The sequence below is a fragment of the Podarcis gaigeae genome (genome assembly GCF_964106915.1).
Source record: "Podarcis gaigeae genome assembly, chromosome: 9".
Lineage (NCBI taxonomy): Eukaryota > Metazoa > Chordata > Lepidosauria > Squamata > Lacertidae > Podarcis > Podarcis gaigeae.
This window is the reverse complement of record NC_139685.1, coordinates 44274569-44292802: the sequence shown is the minus strand read 5'-3', so window position 1 is coordinate 44292802 and position 18234 is coordinate 44274569. Positions and strand designations below refer to the sequence as shown.

Sequence of the window (18234 nt, the reverse complement as noted above, 5' to 3'; positions counted from 1 at the left end):
TGTTTTGAAAAAGTCATTGGCAGGATAAGTGACCTCACTTATGTTGTTGAAGTATATCCTCGGAATCAACATGTTGGGATTTGATATCATGATTTCCCCTATTACATTATCTGAAAGATAATCTTCTTAAACCAATTTAAAAACATTATGTTTTTACCTACATAAAGCTGCTGTGTCAAGTCAGGAGCACGAAGGAGATGGCAGCCAATTGTCTGAGAGAAAGACAACTGTCCATAACTTTCTTGCTATTGTATCAATCACAGAGGTGCATCTTAAATCAAGTAGAATGTTCCCTAAAACAGGAAGAACTGGAATTACCCACTTCCTAGGACTGGGGTGAAATGCTCAGATCCCTTTCCCAGCCTCATACATATACTGTGAAAGTCGGGAAGGCATTCAGTGAATGGGGGCTGGGGAGAATTCACCAGCATTCCTGCTAGCCAATTTTAAGTACCAGAACTAGAGAATGATTACTCTGTCAATTTTGGAGTCTCATTTCTCCCAAATCTTAAATTTAGTTAAATTTACTATTAAAAGAAGTTCACACAAAAATGTGGGTGTGCTTTCATGTGACATCATCAACCTTTTATTCGACCGTCAGTCAGAAGAAGTACATTTGTCAATACACAGTTAAACATCCATGAAGATTTTAGAGCTTAGCCAACACTAAAATGGGCTAAACAGATAGCCCCATATCAATACAGTCAATTATAGTCTTGCGACGCTTAAAAGCTAAAAAAAGAAATTTGGCCACCAAGGAAGGTATAGCTCTAGTGACATTATTCAGCAAGTGTAAAACCTGGTTTTCTCCGGGTAGGAAGCTAAATTGACATAGGAGTGGATCATGTGTATTTCTTACAATATATGTACACAGTATTTGAAACTCCCCTTGTTCTAGGTGCATTTTGCAATGGAATTACATTAGCGTGAGCAGTTTCTGAGCTCTGGGTGCAGTACTGCATCTAAGATTTCAGATTTAAACTGCAGAGTGGAAGGACCTTTTTCTGTCTCCTCACTTCCAACGACTCTCTGAAGACTGGAGAAGAGATCCTCTTAAGAATATTAGTGGGGTGGGCAGGCAAAGGACTAGACCATGTGAAAAATGAACATAATATTTTAGCAGCAGTTCATTCATTTTCAGCTTTGTATTCTTGTTATAAAAAAAATTGTGCCTAGACATTCTGTGGTTGTGCCCACAACCCAGGTTTAAGGTGCCATTTAGCTCCTGGCTTTAATGTCTCATTTTCTAACACTGTATACGCAACATTGTCAATTTATGCAACATTTTTACAAGCAATTTCCCACTAATAGAATGCATTTTTGTACATGATCTTCGCTGATTATTTTCATATGCATTCTTTGGTTGGCTGTTACAAAATTCAGTGACATGTCAATTTCAAAGGAGAGCTGTGTTTTAGTTTGGGTTTAGGAAGTGCAAATTTGCTTAGTGAATTTCTCTCCCATCCTTACCTACAATCCCCATCGGAACAAAATTAAATATTGAAAACACTTTTGCTGCTAATTCTGTAAAACAGGCAGCAGATATAAACAAATGAATCCAGGAAGGCGACTTAATTGCTATGTCTTCTCCCAACTTCCCTTGCATTCAATGTGAAAGTTTCGGGTACATGATAAATCTCTACTGCATCTTCCTATTAAGATTGACATCTCACCTGCAATGCGTTATATGGAATCGAACACAATTCATTTCAGATCAAAGGTAACAGTAACAAAGAAAAGAGTCAGGGATACATGTTTCAAAGGAGGGTTATTGTTACAATAAACCAGAAGTGGATTACTCAGATTATTCTGAGCATGTCACGTATATTTTTCATTAGTTCAGGAGCACAATGTTGCTATGCTATCAACTGAAAATCATTGTCATTACAATTAGAGATTTCTTCCAGACTTGTATTTTCTAGCACAGAAATGATTTTTAGGCAGGTTCACATACAAACTCCATTTTTTTAACCGCTTCAATTTTAATTTGAGCCAGGGAAGAATTGCAATGCATCAAAATATTCAAGAGAGTTGTTATATTTTTTGGTCCAAATATGGATAATCATAAGGTGAGTCTTTTTTTTTCAAATTAGTAAAGGAATCATTAAAAAAATTAAACTGACTCTTCAACAGAATCCTGGAAGCAAAGCACTCCTACCAAAACTGAACCTCAGCAAACTGACAGTTTTTTTCTTTAAAAGGCTATTATTTAAAACTTGTTTTCTGTACTGAGTAGCACTTGAGAGGGGTGGAAAACAGGGACACAGTCTATCCAAATTTCTCACACAGAGCTAATTATGCTTGATTGATTTTTAAATTGGTAATTTTGATCTAACAAAATGTGAGTTAAAGTTCTGTAACAAAACCCTGTTCCATTTCAGTGTATTTTTAGTTGGGAGAGTTGAACACTCGGCGTCATGCTTTATTCTATAGAGGAGTTCCTTCATTTTAATTTGCAAATTGAAACTCAAAAGTCTACTGTGACCATACTAATACATAGGCATCTGGCATATCTGATCATTCTAATTTAATTTGTGCACTGAGCTGGGTTCCTACCTTTTGTCCCTGCACATCTGTTGTGATGTGATCTGCCTCCCCATTCTCTGTCTCCCCCATCTTCACAAGGCTGACATCTATAGTGCCAAACGTTTTCCCACCATCCGTACTCCTGAAAAAAAAATGGAGAGAGGGAGGAGAGATTTATCTTCTTGCTGGTGTGGCATTATCATTAATTAAATCCATTTCCTTCAGTCTGAAAACTGGAAAAGTGCTGGACAAATCCTTATTTGCAATGGCTGCTTTAAAAGATGAACCTACACTGTATACATTTTGAAATTCTGCGAAAGGTGAAAAAGTAAGGCTCCTGTATCCAGGCTCACTTTTAGAATTTAGAATCCTGTATCACATCATTGTATAGATCGGAACAGAACAAAAAACACTAACATCACAAATTTTATCAGCAGCAACTAGCCACATTTCTGTCTCTACAAGGGTGGAGTTAAGATGCAGTATTGAAGGTTTTCTCGAAGCTACAAACATGAGCCTGACCAAACTGCGGGAGGCAGTGGAAGACAGGAGTGCCTGGTGTGCTCTGGTCCATGGAGTCATGAAGAGTCGGACACGACTAAACGACTAAACAACAATTGAAGGACCTTGTGCTGTAATCTGTAAGTTACTGACTCAGAAACCTCCCAACTGTAATTTGGTCTGCATAGTTTCAGAATGTATATCAGAAGTAATTCATTTATAAAAGAAATGAACACTTAAGAAAAAACCTTTTAAAAAACAAAATAAACAAAAAAGATGTTTAAATCTCAGCTGAGTCATTTTCTGTAGTACAAATGCAATATGCTCCAGACAACAGGATGGAATTTAATCAGTGCCTAAAAGACAGTAATAAAAGTTGTCTTGCAGCTATATCATTCAGCAGGGAGTTCCACAGTCTGGGTGCCACCACGAAAAGGTCCTCTTTGGTAGCCATCCCTTGTTCCTTAGCTGGCAGTGGCAACCAGAGAAGCACCTTTAGAGAAAATATTAACAAAACTGGCAGGTTCCTGCAGGAGAAGGCAGTCCTTCAGATACCAAGGATAGAATGCAGAATTTCAATGCTATAAATAGAGAGGGTGCATTTCCCTGTGCGCAAGACCAACATCAGACATTTTTGCCATAATTTGATTTCATGACATCATGATGCACACTATGCACACACAACTCAGTCCTCCACATTAAAGCAATCAATTAACATATGGAAGAGTCTTCCAAAATCCGAACCTACAAGGTGGGTTGTAATGCTATTACACCACACCATAGGCAGGAATAAGAGATGACAGCTCTGGACCTCTGCAGATCTCTTAGCCCAGCATCCCTGACTGGTAGCATATGATAAAGGACTAAATCTCACTGGTTAATCTGTACTAGCAAATCATGCAGATTACATTTTGGCTTCCCAATTCTGTTTTAAACTATTATGGTCAATTCCCCTTTGATTTGAATCATAATAGTTTATTATATTGACCTTATTATACCTCTCTGCCTCCCTCCCTTCACAACTAGTACTAATAAAAGAGGCTTCACTAACCAAGCAATCTGTTTGTGCAAGGAGAATGTGAATATGCAAAAACAAAGAGTGGTTGCTAGCTCACATATACCTTTAAAAAGCCCAGTTGCCACAACAGATGTATTGGTCAAAAATGTCAGTTTACAGCAGATTAGAATGTTTTGATGAAAATGCTTAACTTCTGACTCATTGCCAGTTTGCATTAAATATTCAGCTATTAAACTATGGATTACAGGCTGTCACAGGTTTAATCCTGTCGGTTGCTATAAATTTCAGATGCAATGAAACTGTATGTAGCCTGCCAATCATATACCATAAGGCTACGAATGAAATCGTCTCTCTTTCTGTCTCTCTTTTGCAGTAAACACATCCACTCCCACCAAACAGAATAGGTAATTTATTTAACAAGGAACTACTTAGATGTTCATGATTTATTGATCAAGAAGTTCACAATGCATTACCAGAAGTGACACGATTAGAGTACACTTAGAACCATAACAAAAGATTTAGATAAGTACAGTGGTACCTCGGGTTACATACGCTTCAGGTTACATATGCTTCAGGTTACAGACTCCGCTAACCCAGAAATAGTGCTTCAGGTTAAGAACTTTGCTTCAGGATGAGAACAGAAATCATGCTCCAGCAGCGCGGCAGCAGCAGGAGGCCCCATTAGCTAAAGTGGTGCTTCAGGTTAAGAACAGTTTCAGGTTAAGTACGGACCTCTGGAACGAATTAAGTACTTAACCTGAGGTACCACTGTAATGTAAGTGAGATATATCATAACTTTTGAATCACCTTCATAATGGTTTTATAGCGATAGGTTATATTTTTAATTTCATTTATAGACTTTCAAGATTTCTATTTCTGTTTACTGCCATTGCTATCCTCATGCATGAAAACAATCAAGAAGCATATGGAAAGAAGAAATATGGTCATTGCCCATACGAATTGTTCAAAGAGTTATTCCGCAGGTTGTAAAGCTGTAAACAGATCAAATCAGTCAATGCAACTGAGAAAAGCCATCATCTAGGATAGTTAGAAGAAAAAAAACCTGCAGATTCATCTTGTCTTTTTATTGTCTGAGATTGTTCCCATTGTTTGATGCTGTTTTTAGAGTCCAGGCGTACTGAGGACAAGTTCTACACAGCTATAGAACAGAATGGAATAAATACTTGGTATTTATAAATCCCCCAGCAGACGTGGGGATACAGGGCATAGCCCGTAACTGGTTGTGCTCTTTTATCTCTGGTCAGGGACAGAGGGTGGCACTAGGGAGGGAAATGTCGTCGCGCCACTCCTTGGTGTGTGGAGTGCCGCAGGGCGCAATTCTCTCCCCGATGCTTTTTAACATCTTTATGCGCCCCCTTGCCCAGATTATCCGGAGCTTTGGGCTGGGCTGTCACCAATATGCTGATGACACTCAGCTCTACCTGCTGATGGATGGCCACACCGACTCGGCCCCGAACACAGTGACCAGATGCTTGGAAGCTGTGGCTGGATGGTTTCGTGGGAGCCGATTGAAACTAAATCCTTCGAAGACAGAGGTCCTATGACTAGGTCAGGATGGCATGGGGATGAGGGACCAACTCCCTTCTCTTGTGGGGGCCCAATTAGTGCCATTGCCTTCCGTTAAGAGTTTGGGTGTAATCCTTGACACCTCCCTTTCTATGGAGGCACAGGTTACAGCAACAGCCAAGGTGACATTTTTCCACCTTCGCCGCATCAAGCAGTTGGTCCCTTACCTTTCCGGCCCCGACCTGGCCACAGTGATCCATGCGACGGTCATCTCCAGGCTTGACTACTGTAATTCGCTCTACGCGGGGCTGCCCTTGAAGCTGTCCCAGAAACTCCAGCGGGTACAGAATGCTGCAGCGAGGCTCCTCACGGGGTCTCTGCCATGGGAGCATATTCACCCAGTGCTTTTCAAGCTACACTGGCTCCCGGTGGAGTACAGGGTCAGATTTAAGGTGCTGCTTTTGCCCTTTAAAGCCCTTCACGGCCTAGGATCCTCGTACCTATAGGACCGCCTCTCCCGGTATGCCCCACGGAGAGCCTCAAGGTCCATAAATAACAACACCCTAGTGATCCCAGGCCCTAAAGAAGTTAGATTGGCTTCAACCAGAGCCAGGGCCTTTTCAACTCTGGCTCCAGCCTGGTGGAATGCTCTGCCTCATGAGACCAGGGCCCTGCAGGATCTGATTTCTTTCCGCAGGGCCTGTAAGACAGAGTTGTTCCGCCTGGCCTTTGGCTTGGAGCCAATTTGATTCCCTCCCTCCCTCTCTTTCTTTTTTCTTTTCCTTCTCCTCCTGCGATGAGGCTACATTTTAATATTTTAATGTTCCATTATTTTAATGTTGTATTTTATTTTTGTTTTTAAGTTGTAATCATTCATCTTGTTTTTATTATTGCTTGTAAGCTGCTCTGAGCCCGGCCTTTGCTGGGGAGGGTGGGGTATAAATAAAAAATTATTATTATTATTATTAATTATTATTATTATTATTATTATTATTATTATTATTATTATTACTGTCGCTCATAAATACCCTATTTCCCATTGGAAAGCACGGCTCCCTACCTTGTGAAATGAAGAAAAAGACAGATATATGGTTGCTATGGTTATTAGGTTTTGGCCAAGGCATGGAGCAATACACCAGTGCCTCCAATGGCTAAGTGCTCTGAAAAGGCCCTGAGAGTACACGTCAGTTGCCCAAAGACAAAGAGAATCTGTATCTGAACAGCATAGTGCAGTAAATTTGTGTGATTCAAAACATTTTCTCCTGACCTGCCATTTACCAATACAGAAGCAAATCTCAGTTGTAAGTGAAGGAGGGGGGAAAATGAACATATCAGCAAGCAGGAAGATGTGTTGGTGAAACAGAAATATTTAATTCTTCACTGGACTCCATTTTAGCTTAATCTCGTTTTCACACAAGCAGGGCTTACATCCTTCCAGATTCCTTCATTTTTGCTGCTTGTAAGAATTTTGCATTGGGTTAGGCTTTTCTGTGTTGCGTTTTCCCCAGACTTTTTGTATCGCTCTAAACCTCTGATTAATCTTTGTTACCACTTTTGGAAGAGTTCATTTTCCCCTTAATCAGAACTGTTCCTTGTGATTTTTACACACAGCTACCTTTTCTGTGTGTCCCCCCCCCCCCTGCATTTTGGCTGGTTGCAGGCCTGAAAGTAACACAGAATTCTTTGTCACAACTATAAACAAGAACTTGACAATCTCTTCTGCTGGCTTTGCAGTTATTCAGACTTTCAACAGGATTTGGGTTTGCTTTTGCAGCTGCTTCCTCACAGCTTTAATCCCTCTCAAGGGAGGGTGGGCTCTCAATGCTAAAGTCTGCTTTTCCCTTTCACCACAAGAAAGTTACTATCTACAGTCTCTGAATCAAAGTTGTCTGCAAGCTCATGGAGCAACACAACAAACAGTCCCTCCCCTAAGATGCTCATTTAAAACTTGGTGGCCAAAACAAAACAAAATTGCATCGTCCAACACTTTCTTCAGCTTGCTAAATCATTTCCTTCGATTCTTTTCCCATTACAGCCTTTGATTGTTCAATCTCAGCCAAACAATCCTATGTTTTTTTCCTTAGCTTCACCTGCCCCATTCAGAAATCTGTGCAACCCCTATAAAACATGAGTAAATTTATTGTGATTTCTCCTCCTGTTCACTAGCAATACTCAGACCTGTGCAGAGGTACGGGGCGAGGTGGGTACACTTGTCCTGGTCTCAGTAGGATAAGCTGGCCAAGGGACCCTGCCAGGGACCAGCTGTTTTTTGTTTTTTGTTTTTATTCATAATTTTATTCTAACAGGACTTCCACCCCCAGCCTCAGACAAGCTCTGCACGGATCTGGCAATACTCTTGTATAATTTAGATCTACATTGGCTCCCAGTACGTTTCCGAGCACAATTCAAAGTGCTGGTGCTGACCTTTAAAGCCCTAAATGACCTCAGCTCAGTATACCTGAAGTAGCGTCTCGACCCGCATCATTCAGTCCTGACACTGAGATCCAGCGCCAAGGGCCTTCTGGCAGTTCCCTCACTTTGAGAAGCGAAGTTACAGGGAACCAGGCAGATGGCCTTCTCCCATCAGATGTCAAAGAAATAAAAAAAATCTGACTTTTAGAAGACAACTGAAGCAAGCCCTGTTTAGGGAAGTTTTTAGTGACTGATGTTTTAATGTATTTTTAATGTTTTTTTGGAAGCTGCCCAGAGTGGCTGGGTATAAATACATCATCATCGTCATCATTATTATTCATTGTGGAATCTCTCTTCCATACTAGCTTGCTGCTCTTTTGCCTCCTTCAGTTCCACTGAAATCTGCCACATATCTGTTGATTTCCTTTAGATTACAGTGGTACCTCGGGTTACATACGCTTCAGGTTACAGACTCTGCTAACCCAGAAATATTACCTCGGGTTAAGAACTTTGCTTCAGGATGAGAACAGAAATGGTGCAGTGGCAGCAGGAAGCCCCATTAGATAAAGTGGTGCTTCAGGTTATGAACAGTTTCAGGTTAAGAACGGACCCCTGGAACAAATTAAGTACTTAACCCAAGGTACCACTGTATTTCAGTCCATTGACTCCTCCTTCCACCTAATAGAGCCCTTTGTTGCTTCCAGGTTACATGCCAGCCCTAAGATTTCACTTCCTTTTTCCCCGAACAAGAACCTGAAGAACAAGATTCCTGAAGCAAGGAATCACTTTATATGGAGTATTCAGAGTAGCCTATCTTACAATAACTAACGTATTCTTAGCAGCCATGCTAACTCTTTTACATATGCTTTCACTCTCTCTCTTATCTCATTTCATCCTTTTCCTTGTCTCCTCGGCTGCTATCTTTTTGAACTTTCGCTTTCCAAGAAGCACACACTACCTGTCATTCACTCTAACTCTGCCCAGAATTCCATCACACGCCCCTGTTGCCAATCATTATTCCACTCACTCCACTCAGGAACCCAGAGAAAAAAGAAAAGCTGATGGCATATTTGCATGTTCATACTGAGTTATGACACTCAGGCTTTCACAAGCATCACCCTCCCTCATAACACAATACACACAACTAAATCCTGCAGTCTAATAAAATATATACATTGCTCTTAGCAGCAATCCTTGATGAAAAGAACAGGTTTTTATTTTTATTGCAAAATCCTTAATTCATTTTGTAAACCGCCATTTCCATGCAGATTCACCAATTAAAACTGTGAAACCCTTTGCAGATTTTCTGCTTCCAGATAGTTCTAGTGATAAATAAAATGTCATTGAACAGATTTTACTATTCCTTTTGTTCACCCTAATATAAAATGCTATTACACACTTTGCCAAAGTTCATCTCCACTTTTCTAATGTTTTGCCAAGTATATAGAGCCAAGATGACACCCATCTGCTTCACTTTGGCTTGTCACTACCAGAAAGAACTATTCTATGTTAGCTGTATATAACTGAATAAATAAAGTTGATTTGTGAAGAGAGAAAGAGTGCAAAGCCCCATATTAATTGCATTTCCTAAGGAATAAACATGCATTAAAAAAAACCTGCAGGTGTTTTGAAAGCCTAGCCATCAATTAAGCATGCATAATATGATTTTTATTTAATGCTCTCTGAATTCTTTGAATCTCTGAACCACAGCTTCTCAATTTCATGTTGTATCTCAAAAATAAAAATAAAGCAGAAGCTGCTTTATACTGAGTTGGACCACTGGTCCAATTAACTGTGTGTTTACTGACTGGCAGTGTCTTCCAGCCCTATCTGGAATTGCCTGGGGTTGAACCTGGAACCTGCTGCATGCAAACCATGTGCTATACCACTTAACCATAGCCCATAAAGATGTATATATCTTAAACATGTACTACTGGAGGTAATAAAAAATCTGTTGGCCTAAGCAGCACACAAAACCCATCAAGTATTTAAACTGGAACTGAAAAGCAGTAGAAGCAATATATATAGCTATTCATTTTTATTGTTATTGAAAATCAAGTAAGTTTGAATTTGGGGCACATGTGGGATACCATTAGCTCACCGGGCATATATCTATCCTGGCTAGTAAGTAGTGAGGTCCTGTTCCAGCTGCTTTCATCATCACTCAGAGAGGGCAAGACCAATTGAAACTGATCTAATAATCAGGACAAGACTGTGTCCCCAGCCTCTCAAATTCTGAGTGTATTTAAAAAGCAGCCCCCAAGAGCAGTCAAATACATATCCTTTTGCCTGCAAAGGAGATGCTAAACTCATTGGCATCTCAGTAGATACAGCGCTGACTGACCAAGTCATTAATCACCAAGAAGAACTCCATAAGATGGCACTTTGCAGACATAATTGCAGCTGTTAGGAACAAATTACTCATTGCCATCACTGCTGTAGCAGAGCCCAGAATATAGATAATTTTTACATGTCTATTAGCTAAGATGTGAGTCATCTGGCCTCCACAGCTCCTTCCTTGATTAGTCAGTTATCGGGTCCAATTCTTTGAGGAAAGGGGAAGAGATAATATAAAAGCCTGTATTAAATTAATGTACTATAATCTTGGGTGCAGTTGGTCCAGATGGGGTACTATTCTGGTTCCTAACAATTGTGTAGCTCTTCCTCCATCATTACAACTTCATTCTCCTTTTTAAAAAAATTAAATAAAATGATGAGTTTGCAACTTAGCTTCAATTCACTATAGATCCCTGCAAAATTTGATTTGTTAATTTTTTTTGCAGAAGTCAAATATTCATGCTCCCCAAATTCAGACTCCAGTCCCTAAATAAAAAATGTATCCAGGTCTGTACAGATAAACAGATGGAATTAAGCAAGTTATTATTTATTACCAACTCCAACCCCCCCCCCCCAATAACCCCTACAAACCCACAGTTCCATGGGATGGAAGCACGTATACAGAAGCATAAGAGCAGCCCTGCTAGAACAGGCCAAAGACCCAGGTCTTCCAACATCCTGTTCTCACAGTGGCCAAGTGTATATTCCATGCTTTCTTCTTGTTACCTTTAACCATGGTTTAGAGCAGGGGTAAGCAACCTAAGGCCCGGGGGCCAGATGTGGCCCAATCACCTTCTCAATCCGGCCCGCGGAAGTTCCAGGAATCAGCATGTTTTTGCATGAGTAGAATGTGTCCTTTTATTTAAAATGCATCTCTAGGTTATTTGTGGGGCCTGCCTGGCATTTTTACATGAGTAGAATGTGTGCTTTTATTTAAAATGCACCTCTGAGTCATTTGTGGGGTATAGGAATTCGTTCATATATATTTTTTTTCAAAATATAGTCTGGCCCACCACATGGTCTGAGAGACAGTGGCTGTAAAAGGTTGCTGACCCCTGGTTTAGAGGTACAAGTTCAATTACACCAACTATGGTTAACCCTATGAAATACTCAACCATGATTAAAGCAGGCCAGATACAGGAGCAGGGAATTCACCCCAAAGAGGGGAGAGAAGGAAGCAATGGAAAGCAGGCCAACAACCCTATTTCACTTTCAACTATGTTTAATAAACTGGCAGCATTATGGGTTAGGGAGAGGCAGAACTAAAATAAAACGAAACACATTCACATGCTTAAATATCCTGTAGTTGACTTAAGCTTTGTGCATTGTAAGAATGGGAGCACTTGAGACAGATATCTGATAAGCAAAATGAAACAAACCATGAATTGTTGTTTATTAAATTGATAGTGTTATGTATTGTTACTGCATTACTGTATTTAGACTTCGGTTTCTATGTGAAACGCTTTGAGCACAGATTTACTTGTGAAACAAGTAGTATAAAATTAAATTGACAATTATATATACCTTTAGTTTCAAAACACAGCCAAGCAACAGTCATTAAATGTCACAGGTTGTTAATCTGACATGATTTGCTATTGACAGCAAGAGACCTACCTCAGGCTGAGTGTCAGTGGCTGCTCCTTTGATTTCACCAAATCACCTACTTTAAATGTAGTACAACCCAGGAAGCTTCGCTAGAAACCAAAGGGAATAAAAGAAGAGAGGTGAGATGAGGTGGGATAGAGGAAGAAGGAAAGCACCTTCATTTAATTTCTCAAGCTGTAATGGTTTATCTTTTAACCTCACACCAGCAAATCTTTCCTTGGTAGCAAGGGAGAAATATTAAATAGGAAACTATTCTCTTGATCTATTATCTGGGGGAATGCCTTCATAGATCAGTGACACTATTATCAATAATTTGTAAAGCTGAGGCAAGAACCTCTTTTTCATAAAAAAGCAAAGAGAATGACAGCCTGACAAATAGGATGCTGAACATGTACAGCTATAAAAAAGAATGTTTTGTTTTCATCACAGGGCTTATTTTTTCCTATTCATTGGGTTTTTATATCACAAGTAATGTTAAATCTGCAGAATCTTAAGGCTGTTCTTCTTGCTACAATAATTTCTCAAACCCTGAGGCACTATCATCCTTATTTGCCAAATATAAGCATATTTGTTTTCCAGAGATATTTTTATGTAGCACTTAGAACATGATATTAATAGCAATGTTACATTTCTCCAGTTCATCACGTTGTTTGAGGCATTCATTTCTGTATTTCCATTCCAGGAAGGCCAATTTAATTCTAGTACAGATGCAGGGAAATGTATCCATCCAACTATACTGATAAGAGTTATATTGACCTACATTTTTCTGTGCCTCTGAACCAGTGGCAGCCATTTGCATCCTTGTGCAATGCAAACTGTTCAGTGCAAAAAACAAAAACTAATGCATCTTCATCTCCACATTTTTCATTTTCTTTAAGAGTCAATTTTAATAGATAACTTGCCAAAGATCTCTGGCTTTTTTTGGTATTGGTTGCAAGATGCTTGGTATAGCAATAGTCCTCTTCAGTTCACACTCCACAAATGTATGGTTTAAAATCTCGCTTCCATCATAACCTTTTTGATATCTTTGACTATATGGAGAATTCAAACGTGTCATACCACAACTTGCTCATATAAGGATTACAAAACCTTCTTTTTTATAGGGTCTTGCATTGGCCTACAGAACTTACTTCTCTGCCTCATGCCCCAGAGGTTCGTGAGCTTCCACCACGTCTATTATACAGTACTAATCTATTTTTAAGTAGAATCTGCCTCCAGAGTGGTTCTTAAAGGAGTGTATTATAGTCTTTCTGGCCCTTCTAGTCTCCCTGGACATAGGGATACTTCTCAAGCTCCCCTAAACCCACACAGTCAATGTTGTTGTTTGGTCATTTAGTCATGTCCGACTCTTCGTGACCCCATGGACCAGAGTACGCCATGCACTCCTGTCTTCCACTGCCTCCCGCAGTTTGGTCAAACTCATGCTGGTAGCTTCGAGAAAACTATCCAACCATTATTGACAAAGTCAATAATGAGTCCCAAATACTGATGGGTTTTGAACTAACCAGAATATATGAATATGGAAACGCTTTTGTTGTTTTTGTTTACTGCTCTCACACAGGAATAGAAAAACAATACTGAACACATGCAGTTGTGGGGTGGGGGAAAGAAACTAGCAAGATAAATAGAGTACATTTCTGTACAAGGTTTTCCTATGTGATTGTTTGAGCCATTGCTCCATTATTAACTAAGTGTTAGGAGCTGGAGTCAGGCTTAGGTCAGCAATAAAACAGTGAAGCACCTAATGTCAGTGAAGTTAACTATTCAAAGAAATAAAACAGCTCAGTACTAGTGGTCGCAGCAGTAGGTCTTGCCCCAATGAGGTAGTTGCAAGGATTGAAGATCCCCAAATTCCCATTGCTCTCTAAGGTTCCTCCCCTGGTTCCTTTCCAAAGGCTTTATTGTCTTGTATCTCATTGCTGTACCCTCTTCATTCCTTTTTGTGTTCTGGGAGACCGGGGGGGGGGGGAGAGGAATGGGTCACAGAAAGAGGAGACTCCCTGGATTTCTCAGCTGCCTACCTCATCTCTGCCTCCTGGCCCCCCTCCTCTGAGTCTGGACTGCTCTCTGCCCCAGCCTCTTCCTGCTCACTAAACCCTGTTGCCTCTTTAGTTTCCAATAACTCCTCCTCCCAGTCTTCTCCCTATGACCACACATTATCGTCTCACCACCAGTCCCCTGGCTCTTCTTCCCCTGGGGGTTCCCACCACTCTGTTGTATCCAGCTAGTCCATGACACTAAGCAATCATACTAATGTCTTCTGATGGGCAGAACCGCAACCCCCCCCCCAAGAATGTGCAGCGATGTGATATTTACCATTGGTACTCAAGCCCTTTTCAAAAGAACTTTGTGGAAAGAGGAGCTAAGTTTCCAGGCTGTTGGCCATGTCAGCTTTTAGGAGATTCAGTAAATTTAAGAAGGCATGCTAATCAGAGATGAAATTACTGTAGTTAGAAAAAGGGATGGAGGGCACTGAATCAGAAGAAGACATAGGGCCTATCCACACTTCCTCTTTTCCCACTAGTTCCCCCCAAGGAAAACTGCTCTTTACTGCTCAGTTGGAACAAATGGCAATCTGGTTTTCCACAGATTGATCTTTATCCCAATTTAGAGCTAGCGTGGGTTTTCTCTGGGAAAGGGATGGGGCAAGGGGAAAACTGCTCAGACCCTTTCTAGGCACGGGACAAGTGGAACAGCAGACAAGCCCTAAGGCATTGCATTGTTCCAGTGTGAACACCCTAATAAACTATGGATAATAAGGTAGCAATTTAGCATCAGCTAATATTTTTAAAAGAATAATCTCTTTCTTCTTTCAGATGCCTTTTGAAAATTATATTATTCAGACAGCCTTTGAATTTCTTTTTACCAGTCAGTATCTATTATTTCTTTAATTGGTATTTTTATTTATTTTATCTTAATTTTGTGGAGAGGGGTTATTGTATTTTACTGCCTTGTTGCACTTTTACAAAAGTGTGGTCTATAAACCAACCAATATTTTTTTTAAAACCCCCAAAGCATTTCCTTACGATACCCACTTACCAACAATTCATACAGATAGTGTATATACCTTTTGTACAAATCCCAAGACAAAGAACTGCTATGTCTTCAGTTTTATGGAAAAGGAGATATTTTGCAGAATTTGCATATACAAAGGAAGGTCATAAATATCTGGTGAGCATAATGTTGAATGCAAAGACCTATAAGAACTTTGCAAAATGTATACTAAGTTGTATGATGTATATTCATCAATGAAATTAATACTTACCCCAGTATCTGTCCTTGGCTCTTTCTGTTCTGCCAGAATGCTGGTGCGGACCTAGAAAAAGAAAGTGGGGCTTTTATTGTACTAGGATATGCTTCCTACTACATTCTAAGATATTTTCAGGTATCCATTTTGAAAAAACTAATCTTCACAATTTTCTGTTTGTTTGGATTCCAACCCAAATCTACTTGCAAAGCAACAAACTGAAAATTCTGACTCTCACTTGATATTAAATCGTCAGCACATTTGAAAATGGTGTCCAATCATTTTAGCAAGTGCTCAGCAAATTGTAGCCATCCAAAGTATGACAGTTAGTAGTTCATGGAATGATGCACATTTAATTTCCTTTGATTTGGTTTTGTCTCTAGTCTACTGAACTGAAGAGTAAAGGAATGCAAAACACAGGAGAGGCAAGGAAGAGTGTAAGCTGGACTCTATGGCAGGGTCAACTCCTGTATGTACATGGCTGCCACATATCCCAGTACCACAGAATGGCTAGCCGTGCTTATGATATTTGAAAGTCACAGACCAGGAGTGGTAAACCCTTTTGAGCCCAGGGGTTGAATTCCCTTCTTGGCAACATTCTGGGGGGGGGGGCACAGGTGAGTGGCAGGCAGGGCCAGAGCACAACAAATGTAACTTCTGCCTTTTGTACAGCAAGCTAGTTTCTATACACACTGTCACACATCCCTCTCCATCCTCCATTCAGGTAAGCAAAGGGCATTATCAACCTCAATGACACAATTCACCAAGGCAAAAACTCAAGGGGGATATAAAGCTGGGCCAGTGAAGGGAACAGCCTCATGTTGTCTTCTCCAGGAAGTGCAAGCACTCAGGAAGACTGAAAAATGCAGGCCGCTGGTGAGATGATTTGGAGAATGAAAGAAAGAACACTCGCAAACAGCCCTTGGGCACCTCAAAAAGGTGATCACAGCAAAACAAAAACAAAAACCAACAGCGCCAAAACCCAAACCCTGTACTCTGCTGATTATAATTTCAAAAGAACTTTCTCTCTTCCCTTTAAAAATTTTTATTCCAGTAATTGATGGAGAATAGTTAAATTAAATTGCAGAAGACTTTTTCAACACAGAGCTTCTTTACTGCCCCTTATGCATTTTATTCTTCTTCAGGTAATCTCGAAGTCTGTCGTTGTTAATGCCATGTGGTAGAAAAAGAGATACAACTATGAACTTTTTGTCTCTCTCTCTGGAGTTTTCAAAAGCTGATATATGGCACCATTCATGTTTATTACATGACAGTACACTTTTATAAAAACTGTCAGCGGTGAAAGAAACATAGCTTTTCAACCACAAAGTCCTTTTCAGCCTTCAGATCCTTTACTTAAGAAGCTAATAACACACCTATAACATGACGTAAAATGATGGTGGTGGTGATGATGATGATGATGGTGAATGGTCATACATCTCTACCACTAATACTTTCAACAGTAAATAATTCATTATGTCTTATATCCTTGATAATGGAGGTCTTTGCAGGAGTCACTATTAGCAGTCTCCTTTGACTTTTGGATGCTCAGCTTTGATACATCAGGAACCATGAATTTAGTATTGTGGACACAATTTTATGGAAATAAGGTCAGCTGAGTTCAGACAGGCACCCTCCTTATTGAACTTCCAGCACAGGAAATGTCAAATATGCAGCCTAAATGGGTGTTCTGAAGCATACTTCTCAAAAATCCCACTACACACACTGGATGTGAATTAACAATAAACTTCTGAGATTGTTTAGTACCCCTTTTGTCCTAGAAGGAAGTGACAAAATTAGCTAATGTTGCATAAATAGAAAGACAGCAGGGCTTAGCAAACATTTACTATTTCTGATTGCGCACCATTTTTTTAAAAAAGATAATCTCTTCTTTCTACAAGCTGAACTGATAATCTGACAGCTAGAGGTACAGAAAAATGTTGATGCTTTTTTGTCAGTATTAAGAAACAGCTCACTATCCTTTCTAGAACATGCTTAGTCAACCTATTCTCTTATGAAATAGATTATGAAAATTCAAAGTTAGGTTTTCTAAAAAAATGTATTCCTAAATTGCAATAAAGCATAGGCAAAGGCTGTAGCTCAGTAGTCTGGCATCAGTGTTGCATGAAGAATGTTCTAAATTCAATCCCTAGCAACTCCAGGTTGGGCTGGGGGAGACTTCCTCTCTGAAGCCCCGGAGAGCTGCCAGCAGTCAGTGCAGAGAATACTGAGTTAGATGGACCAGTAGGTCTAACTCAGTACTAGATAGCTTCCTAAGTTCCTATTATAAAAATGAGCCTGACTGCCCAAAGTTAGCCATTTTCAACTGTTTCTTCTAATAAGCATAAATCTAGACACACTGGGTGACCCATTGAAATCTATGGATTTAAGTCTTTTTATTCCAATAACCTATGTTATATACCACCCACTGCTAACACAATGTGATGAAAAACCTGAAAATGACCCCTTTGTTTTTTTGTTTTTGTATTTTGCAGCAGCTAAAAAGTAACCCCTGAAGAAGCTATGAATAACAAGTATACAATCATTTCCAGAAGGGGTAGCCATGTTAGTTTGTAGCACCAAAAACAAATACAGGGTATTTTGGTATCCTAATGTGGCAAAAGCTTTCATGGACCACGTTATCCAAGGATGGATTTCATGTCATAAATACTAAAACCATCCATCCGTTTTCCTTCAAGGTGATTCCTTCTCAGCTTTCTTTTTTTGCCATCTTTCTCCCACTGTGCATATCATTTGTTCCTCCTGCTTAACCCCTGAAAACTCACTTTGATTTGCCTCACACTTTTTTCTGGATCATAAGAATTATCATAATAAGCTCAGAAAAGGGAATGCTACTTAACACAGATTCATAAAATTCTGATAGGGGCTATTCATGATATATGTAATCATTAGTGCCCAGGCCTGAGTTATAATTTGATCTTTAGAGAAGGATGTTTGAAAGACTGTTAGCTTCACAGGTTATCTGCACAAAGTAAATTGAACCCTGTTACTTTGGGTACCTGTTACTTAGGTACCCATTTGACTCCTGACTGCCAGTCCT

General features: G+C 39.9%; 1 protein-coding gene across 13 annotated transcripts in view; it reads right to left on the bottom strand.

Annotated features, from left to right (window-relative positions):
- The window catches only part of INPP4B (inositol polyphosphate-4-phosphatase type II B), a gene marked incomplete at its 5' end in the record, with an annotated part of 263874 nt that overhangs the window by 88720 nt on the left and 156920 nt on the right, over positions 1 to 18234 (bottom strand). For all 13 annotated transcript variants that reach the window (XM_083755443.1, XM_083755441.1, XM_083755437.1 and 10 more), the window contains 3 exons: positions 2557 to 2668; positions 11936 to 12015; positions 15192 to 15242. In XM_083755443.1, the coding sequence (XP_083611569.1) occupies positions 2557 to 2668; positions 11936 to 12015; positions 15192 to 15242 (243 nt within the window). The remainder of the gene's footprint in view (positions 1 to 2556; positions 2669 to 11935; positions 12016 to 15191; positions 15243 to 18234) is intronic.